Source organism: Gekko japonicus, unplaced genomic scaffold (assembly GCF_001447785.1).
Source record: "Gekko japonicus isolate JY-2015 unplaced genomic scaffold, Gekko_japonicus_V1.1 scaffold423, whole genome shotgun sequence".
NCBI classification, from domain to species: domain Eukaryota; kingdom Metazoa; phylum Chordata; class Lepidosauria; order Squamata; family Gekkonidae; genus Gekko; species Gekko japonicus.
The window spans coordinates 1,118,363-1,127,844 of NW_015169183.1; the positions used below are offsets into that span (position 1 = coordinate 1,118,363).

The window sequence follows — 9,482 nt, forward strand, 5'->3', positions numbered from 1 at the left end:
TTTATTCACAATACTGATAAAATGTCACCGTCATCATCATCATCATCTTTTCGTTTGCTTTTTCCTCTTTTGCTGTTGTGTTTTTTGTTTGTTTTAAATATGGCTACAATCTTAAAGGAAAGTTTGTCTAAGGAGGAGGCGGTGATTCAAGTCCGATGAAGCTCTGGGTTCATTCTCTCCACACTTCTCGCTTTCTTTCTTTTAGTTCTCTCTGCGTGTGTCTCTTTTGCAGGACGAAAAGTTCCTTTTTAATTTCTTTTTTTAAAAAACAAAACCTTGTCTGTTTGTTTGCTTTGAAAAATGAAACCAAAAAAAGTTCACACTAACAAACAAAAAAATCCACGGGGGGGGCCTGATTCCGAGGCGCCCCGTTCCTTTCCCGAGGCTCCAGACTGGGTAGCGACTGGGAGTGAACTGGGGAAGTGCTGGAGGAGGGCGAGAGCGGAGCTGGGCGGGGGTTAGGTCCTCCGGCAGGAACAGGTCCGGCCCGAACCTCTCGCTGGGCCTCCGCAGCAGGGCGCAGAGGGGAGACCGGGGCGGGGCGGGGGGCTAGGGGGGCCGCCCCTCATTTCCGGTGCTTCTCCTCTTTGTCGCCGCTTTTGGAGCTGTTGTCTGTGTGGCTGTTGGGGTTGTTGCTGAGGTACATTTTGTCCATGGCCTTGAGCGCCTCGGTGAGATAGTTCTGCAGGGCGGTGACGGCGGCACACACCGCCGGGCTGCCGAAGCCGTGCGAGATGAGGTTGAAGTGGGTCAGGCAGCTCTGGATGCCCGGCTCCAGGATGGGGGTGGGCCGGGAGTTGCCCAGGGGAGAGCGGTCCTGCGCCAGCAGGTCGGTGAACTCCTTGCAGATCTGTCTGCAGCGCAAATGGAGCAGGGAGAAGGAAGGGGGGGGGGAGAGAGAAAGAGAGAGAGAAATGAGCCAGCTTTTCGCAGCGAGCAGCCAAGGCCAGGACACACACACACACACACACACACACACACACGGCTCCTGCCCAGGAACAAGACCGACCCACACGTCGAGGAAACCCAGCACAAAAAGAGCCAGGAGGACTGGCCTTTCTAAGGCAGCTCCCCGTTTCTCCCACCGCCCCAACTCTTGCTTCTGGCCTCAAGCAATCAACCGTGGGATGACGAACCAGATTTTCTTGGGAGTAGGTTCGTTCCAGTGGCACTGCCTCCCGCCGGGATCTCTGCCTTATCTGGCCGGGGTATCGGAGCGAAACAATGCATTGAACAGGAGTGTCGCAGAAGAAGGATTTTACGCCGGGCTCGGGGTTTTTTTAGAAAGTGGGGGGGAGGGGAGAGAGAGCCCCGGCGGAAGAGCAGCCAGGCGGAGCTGGAGAGGCAGAGGGCGCTTCCTGCCGGGCCAGTCAATCCCAGGCCTTTGACCGATCCCAGTGCCGGGCTGGCGCCAGCGCAACAAGCGCAAACCCTCGCACGGTCTTTGCGCGCAGGGGGACCAGAGGAGCCAGGAGACTCAGCGCAGTCTCTCTGAGCAGATTGGGTGGGGGGGAGCACGTCGGAACACCGGGCTCTCCGAAGGCCAGCCTTCAAGATCTCCCGGCCATATCAGCCGTCTCCAGCTTCAGCCGGTGCCCTCTGGCGACGTCGCTGCCGGTAGTTAAGGGCCACCCCCCCCCGCCCCGCCAGCCTTTTAATTCCCAGCCAACACCTCCTTCGGAACAGTCGGCAGCGCCGCTCACGCAGGCGCACTCTTCCCCCGGCCCACCATCCGCCAAGCAGCTCTGCGGGCACCCCAGCCGGGCGCTCTCGGTCCCGTTGAACCCCGATCTAATATCCACGGCCTATCCAAATGGCTGCGCCGCCCTGCTTCGCAGATTCGAAGGGACCGAGGTCAGCAGCACACGGCCCCGGTATCTGGTCAGAAGGTGCCTTCCACAGCGCTCAGTGCGCCTTACTTCCATTGGATATAATAATAATGATCATCATCATCATCTTTCTCTCTGAAATGGTTGGCTGTGACTCCTCCCAGAGCTGGATTTACATATACCAAGATAGATAGATGATAGATAGATAGATAGATAGATAGATAGATAGATAGATAGATAGATAGATAGATGATAGATAGATAGATAGATAGATAGATAGATAGATAGATAGATAGATAGATAGATGATAGATAGATGAAAAGAGAGAGAGAGAGAGAGAGAGAGAGAGAGAGAGAGAGAGAGAGAGAGAGAGAGAGATAGAAGGTAGAAGATAGATAGACAGATAGATAGATAGACAGACAGACAGACAGACAGATAGATAGATAGATATGCTATTGGGCCTGAGCAGCTCCTAAGACTGCCCTGGTCTCCCCCCCTGACTTGAAAGCACTGTTTTTGCTTTAAAATAATCGCCTATCCACAATCGATTTCCTTTGGTGGGAAAGAAGCCTCTTCACTCATCTGCATAAACTCCATTCCGAGAGTAACTTCAGCTATGGACCCTTCTACTTGACCAATTATAAACGGGGGGGGGAGCGAATTCGACAAGGGAGGGTCCGGTACGCAGGGCGGAAACTGATCACGCGCAAAGAAACGCAGAGTGATCAAAGGCAACAACAGCGGAACCCAGCGACGTTTAACACAACGAAATTAAGCGCCCCTTTGTGAACTCCGACGCGCCCCAGAAAGGGAAATGTCTTACTTCGTAGCTAGAAGCATGTTTTTTCTTGTGACTTGCTCGTTTGGATCGGAATGTTGTCGGTTGAGAAATTCAGCTACTGCTTTGGCAGGAAACTCTGTCTCGCAGACGTAACCGAAATCCCTGGCGAGATGAACGGCTTCTCCTGGAATGGGAGGGAGGGAGGGATGAACACCCTGATCGATACCCACGCGTTTTCCCACGGGGCGATCCTAAACAGACCCCCTGTACGGACTCAGAAGGAGGCTCAGGATCGCACTGCTTGGTCAACTGGTTGAGCGAAACACGTGCTCCGGTCAAATCGTCGTGAAGTCGCCATTTTAATTCAGGGACTGCAGAGGGACACCCCCGAGGAGGGGGGCCTTTGGGAACATCTTTGGCCGTCAGAGAAGATTCCAGCCAGCGAGAAGGCGGCGCGCCTTTGCAGGCCTAAGTTAAGAGGCAGGCGCACATAAAGTGATTGAAGGATTCCGGGTGAACTTTAACCAGCGCTAACCAAAGCTATAAATATATATATATATTTTAAAATGTCCGGGCACAAAAGATATGGGAGGATGATTTCTGGAGGGAACAACCCGCTTCTCATTAGCTGGTGCAAGCCATGAGCATTGTTTACATCCGGCCATCACAACCAAACAACACCCCCCCCCCCCAGCAACACATCTGATTGAAACATGCTAAGATTATTATTTTTTAAGGAGGGGGAAACTGCAATAAATGAACACAGAACGCAACGGTTTAACTACCGACTAATCCACTCCAGTGCTTCCAACCCCACAATACCTAGGCACCGATCTTGACCTTTGAAGGCACCCTGCTTTGTTTCTATTGGGTAAACTGAAACAGAGAGCTTGTATTTCAAAATGATATACATTTATACTTATACACACAGATAAGCTTTTTTAAAAAAATAAAAAAATCTCATGAGCAGGCATGCTAAATACGCTTACAATTTTATTTCCTTCGGCATATTCTAGCGACTAATATTGATTTCTGATCCCCGCTGCTTCCGCAGCTCTCCTAAGCGGGACTGCACTAAACAGCTCAGAGTGTTTAAAATTTAACTTGATCGCATGTAATTATCCATCCTTCCCTCCTCCTCCTCCTCCTCCTCCTCCCCTCTCAAACGATTAACCATAAGAATTTTAGGGTCATTCCGCCGAGTCTGTCTGTTTTGTTGATTTTCAAATCTTTGGTTTTAATTTCCTGAACCAGTTGGTTTTTACTGCAGGGCTTCCTGCCATTAGCTCGAGGTCCGGAAGAACGCATGCGCCAATTAGAGCTTCAAAGCCTCAGTCCGGCGAGCTTGTTTCCATAAAATGGAGCGGATCGTAAACAATAACAGTACTTTAGAAACTGCCGCATCGCGCGGGGGGGGGGGGGGGACCCGCAGCCAAAACAACTGTACATTATCTCTCCTGGGGGGTGGGGGTGGGCGGTTAGCCACCCTTCTCGATTTGTCTGCGCGTTAGACCCTTTGTGTCTTCCGAAGTGTAAGGGGATCGGGGCCCTGCATTTCCCAATAGACTGTTTTGCAAAGAAAGGGGGGGGGGGTTAGCAAATAGCGCTAGGAGTCCTGGTTCCGCCCTGCTACGTATTATTTATATTATCCACAGTATTAGCCCTTCACCAGATATCTTGCTCTTTGAATCGGATCCCCCCCCCTCTCTCTTTTTGTTTTTCTTCACACTCCCTTCAGAGTATTCCTCCAGTTTAGGGAAACTTTCTTTTCATTTCCCCCACACACACACACGGTTTGGCCTTCACCTTGTGGATACCCTTTGCTTCCTAAGGACAAAGAAAGTCTACCTGACGATCTGTCGGTTGTGGCCTGCATTCTCATCAAGCCTTTTGCTTCATTTCTTTGAAGCGGATACTTTTTAATGCAAGACGCGAGGCCAAAGGAAGCTATTGTCAGGATGCTAAGAAGAAGGGGAGGAAAAAAACACAGCTGACCTAAGGGTCCAGCTTGAACTAACCTCTTTTCAGAGAGAAATCAAAATTCGGGGTTAAAGATCTGGGGGGGGGGCTGAAGGAGAGGGATTGCAACCCCCCCACACACACACACACATCAGTTTCCTCGCGTCAACAGCTACGATCACGTGAGCCTTTCTCAACCGGACCAGGGGATCCCATTCTGCATCAGAAGGCAAGAGCTGCCCGGCCGTTCCCTGGAAAACAGCCTCCCGGTTTTCTCCCCTTCTCCTACAGTCAAAACCGAAAATGGTACCGGAGACAGGCTGCCTCCAACTCTGTAATGACTGAGAACAAAGGGGGGAGTCTCAGGGGCCGGCTGGGAGGCTTTCAGGACACCATTAAATCAGGGCTTAGGTCAAGGATTCCCAAACTAATTCAGGAAGTACCGGTCATGCATTTCTCAAATGCAGATGCCAGAATAACTTAAATGATTTACTGGTATGTGGCTTCAAGCTGCAGAGACTTTAACGGGGAGGGGGGCGGTTAAGAGCAGCCCCTGACATTGTTCAGCGATGAGCACAAAAAAGTGACGGGAGGGGAAACGTCAAAAACATGGTCTAAGACAACAGATGACCAGGCAGTGTACCTGTTAACATGGTGGCATAGTTAATGCGCCGATGCCAAGAAATAGATTCCTCTCAGCCTCCTTTCTGAATTCCATCTCCCTTCTCCCTACCAGCTCACAAGAATTAAGAGCATTAGCTTGACATGAAGATGGGGAAATTGTGGAGTGCATGGCCTCTTTCGCAGGGCTACTGGCAGAGCAGGGGTACACAGAAACTGGCAGTGCCATGCATTCTGAACATGCCATGCCCCAGTGTTGGGTAGACCAGACAGTCTCCTCTGTGTTTGTGTGTGTGTGTGTGTGTGTGTGTGTGTGTTTCATTCCCTCCAGCTCTGTATTTTTTATAGTGTCTTCACTTGTGATGAGGCCTGTTTGGGACTTGCAGTGGACAATGATTAACATAACAAAAGTTCTCATTTGACTCTATTATAACATCCTGCTCACTCACAGGAGCCAGCAAACATGGGCTCGTTCCAAGACCCCCCTTTTTCATCAGCCTGAGTAATTTTCATGGGTATAGTAACATAAACTTGGGAATCATTTTGTGCTTCTTTGAATCCATTCTGTTCAGTGGACTGAACATAGGGGGGGATCAGGGATATCAAGGTAAAGCAAGATACATACTTTTCAGATAATCTACAAACTAGTTATGTTAGAATATTTGCACATAACCTGGATTTAAATCCCAATTACCTCAACAAGGTCTTCAATCTACAATACAGTTGAACAGAGCAACTGGTTTTACAATAAAATCCATCCAGGTTATAGATAAATTCAGTTGGGTGTATAAAGATCCCATAATTTAATTAGAGTATATCTACAAATTATATCAGCCTGGATCCTAATAAATTGCTGAAATAATCCTAAAGCAGGCATTTTAGACTAGCGGGATTGTAGTTCTGGCTGACTGTTAGTTTAAATCCAAACAACTACTTTCCTAAAATCCAAACGCTCAAGGAGTTTACGAACCACATTCAAAACCACTGGCTTTAGCTTAATTAATCAATTCATTTTCCAATAACATTTGCAATTATCCAGAAGAGAAGCTGCATCTCTGGAGTAAATGGTGTGGCTAAGTCACATATTGTTTATAGAATCATCATAACCTTCTTATCTGAACCAAGAGCTAGACTGAGATAATGTGCACATTGCTACAGTACCCCCTTTCACAGGGGACTCCTCTGATTAAAATCCAATTAAAATCCACCATGTCAATCAGTGATTAATAAATTAATCCATTAATTACGCTTACTCGATTAATGTTTCCAGTTCCACTTTTGAGATGCAAGGGAACGTTCAGCTAGCAACCCAGTTAAAGTGAAGTTTTAGACTTTAAAGCCAACTTAGTTTCATTCACTTCACTGGGACTTGGCAACCAGATCCTAAACGCATTACAGGGATTTAAGTCCAAACAGATTTCAATAGAGTCCTCATATTAGAGTCCAAGTATTTTGACATGAATGGGTTTTCGACTGGGCTGACAGTCTCAATTCACCTTTCAAAAAAGTACAAAGCAGAAGGTCAAGACAAGTGTTTTCTTTAGACATACTGGTTTAAATTAAACAATACCCGTAAACATTCTCCCAAATGCCCCTGTTTTGTTGAACTGACAAAAAAACCCCACACCTTTACTAAAGAACCCCCCACCCCGACACACAAAATCTAAAGCCATTACTTACCCTCCACTAGTGATGTCAGTAGGGTAACATTAGCAGCTTTACGTCTCCCAGCTGGCAAATTTAATCCTATTTTGTCCAGTTTTTCTCTCAGAGATCTGCCTCCATTTTTCGACTTTGCCCTGTTTCACACATTTTTTTTAAAAAAACACATGACTAATATATACCACATCATATTGAAATTAGTTCATATATTTTCCCCCTCCCCCCCAAAAAAACTATTACTAATCCTTATTAAGAAGGATGTTTAATGAAGTTTCATTCCCCAGAATACTAAGCATGGAAGACAGGCCATGAAGGCAGAATTAAATGCAGAACAGGCAAATGTGCTAAAACATTTCCTTGTGTCTGAAAGAGCGGTGGGGACGGCAAGTGAAGCACTTTTTGTTCTAAAGGTATCTGTTGCAAACCTTAGATGGGCAACAGTGGATACCTACAAGGGCTATTGCAGATTCTTTCCTGCTGTGACTGAATTCATAACCACGATTAGTGGCCTAGTGGGACCTGATTTACTCAGATCTCCTGGTATTATCGACAATCCTCATTCACAACAGTCAAGGGCCTTCATTTGTCTGTCATTATGAAAACTGCATTCAATTTGCTGTAAAGATTAAGAGGGAAAGATGCATATTGTTTTGCTGGAATCCAAGCTTTCGTTATGTTGTTATTTATTTATTTATTTTTATTATTGTCAAAAAAGGAAAAACAGTTAGGTGGAAGAAAGGTTGTTTCCTGAATTCTAGTTTCTTCTACTCTATAAAGAGGAGACTCCTGTGCCCAGCTTGCCAGATAAAACCCATGAGACTCCCCCCATCGTAGCACAGCCATATCCAGTGACTTTCTTCAGCAAAATAGTGCTGGCAGTGCCCTCAGCTGGCGTCTGCTAGTTTTCACCAAACCTTGCTGTGCCTTGCAATGTTGAGGGGAAAGGGATCCATACTAACTGGGAGGCTGTAAAGCTGGAATGATGTAGGGATTAGAGTGTCGGGCAAGGGCCGGGAAGACCTGGGCTCAGATCCCCACTCTGCCTGGAAAGTCACTGGGTGACCTTGGGACAGTCACCCGCTTCAGAGGGCTGTTGTCAGAACAAAAAAGCCAGGGAGCCATGTGCTTAATAGTCTGGATACACCAGTTATCTGTGGCAGGACATGCTGACTGCCTCAAAAAAGCCCAAGCCACATCTCTGGAAACTGTGCACCAGTTAATACTGAAATAATGTAGAAGTACTTTAAGGAACTACTTTCTAATCTGTATAACCTTCCTATAAGGAAGGTCAATTCATGTCATGTTTTCAGTGGCAAAAATGTGGGACTGTCGAAACCAGCATGTCCCACAGTTAAATGGTTTAGTTTGTATTTAGACTCGGGATTTAGAGGCCAGCTGGTGTGACGGAACAGGGGTACCCCGGATAAACTCTCTAGAATGTTCTTGATCTTAGATTCCTGGTTCAAAATGTCCTTCTAATTTGCTTTAAAAAAACCCCAATAATATTAAGCTTTTACAGGTATGACCTAATACTGGGAAAAGGGGTATTTGAAAGAGGGCGAAATGAGACCACTTCACACATGACTAATGTGAATACACATGGGGGGGGGGGAGTTTCTAAATATAAGTGGTGGTGGTAAGCATTGTTCCTATTCCAATCCTTGGAGCATTTTGTCTTTCCTGCCACAAAAACAAATCCCTGTTCTGGAGGCTATTTAGTGGAATTTCCTTCTAGGTAAGGCTCAGCCTGAAGACAAGCCATGAAGGCACAACTAAATGGGAAACAGGCAAATGTGCCAAGACTGCAGGAGGGCTGCCACCTATGACCCGTCAGGGCCCCCTCCAGGCACCTACTGTCAGTGCTACATCTCAGTGCTGCTGAGGCCCTTGGGAAGCCACACTGGGAAAGGCGAAGCCTGTGGGCCCAGCCAGGAAGCTGTGAGGAATGTGGGTCAGCTTCCCACCCAGGGGCTATTGGGGGGGCTGCTGCCTAGTCAGTGCATTCAGCACCGAGGCCTTCGCTGGTAAAGAGACACAGGGGGGCAGGCCGAAGTGTCAGAAAGGGCAGCCTACCCCGAGAGGCCTGTGATTGGCCGACCGGGGCGCAGTCCCGGGGCAGTCCCGGCCAATGGAGGCTCTCCCCGCCCGTCCCGTCCCGTCCCGTCCCTCCCCCCCTCCTCAGTCCCCGCCCCTCACCTCCGGAGGACGCCGCCGAGGAGCGAGGCGTTGAGGCACTCGGGCGGGGAGAGGCGGCGCTGCACTTCGGCCACGGTGACCTTGTACTTGGAGGTGGAGCTGAGCAGCGAGAGGCGGCCGGGCACCGAGCAGAAGACCTCGTTGGGGTTGACCACGCCGCCGAAGAGCGCGTCCTTGTTGAGGGGCAGGGCGGAGACGGCGTTGGCGCTGGCCTTGGACAGGGAGACCGGGCCTGCCGGGGAGGGGGAGGAGAGCCGCGTTAGGGCGCCCGGCAGGCAGGGAGGAGCAGCTGCCGGGCAGCGGGGAGGGAGCCCAGCCCAGCCCGAGGGGGCGGAGGGGAGGCGGCCAGCGGAGCCCCCCGGGCACGGGGGAGGGCGGGGAGCGCGGCCAGGGGCGCCGGCTGATGCCTTCGCGGCCTGCCGGCTTTGGCTTGG

At 49.3% G+C, this 9,482-nt stretch overlaps 1 protein-coding gene across 1 annotated transcript in view; it reads right to left on the reverse strand.

The window, feature by feature from the left end:
* Nucleotides 1-349: 349 nt before the first annotated feature.
* TFAP2A (transcription factor AP-2 alpha (activating enhancer binding protein 2 alpha)) overlaps nt 350-9,482 on the reverse strand; it is a 20,479-nt gene continuing 11,346 nt past the window's right edge. Inside the window, exons 4-7 of the mRNA XM_015416148.1 lie at nt 9,049-9,247; nt 6,871-6,989; nt 2,653-2,794; nt 350-854 (exon numbers count right to left, since the gene is read on the reverse strand). Of these exons, the coding sequence (XP_015271634.1) occupies nt 566-854; nt 2,653-2,794; nt 6,871-6,989; nt 9,049-9,247 (749 nt within the window). The 3' untranslated portion in view covers nt 350-565. The remainder of the gene's footprint in view (nt 855-2,652; nt 2,795-6,870; nt 6,990-9,048; nt 9,248-9,482) is intronic.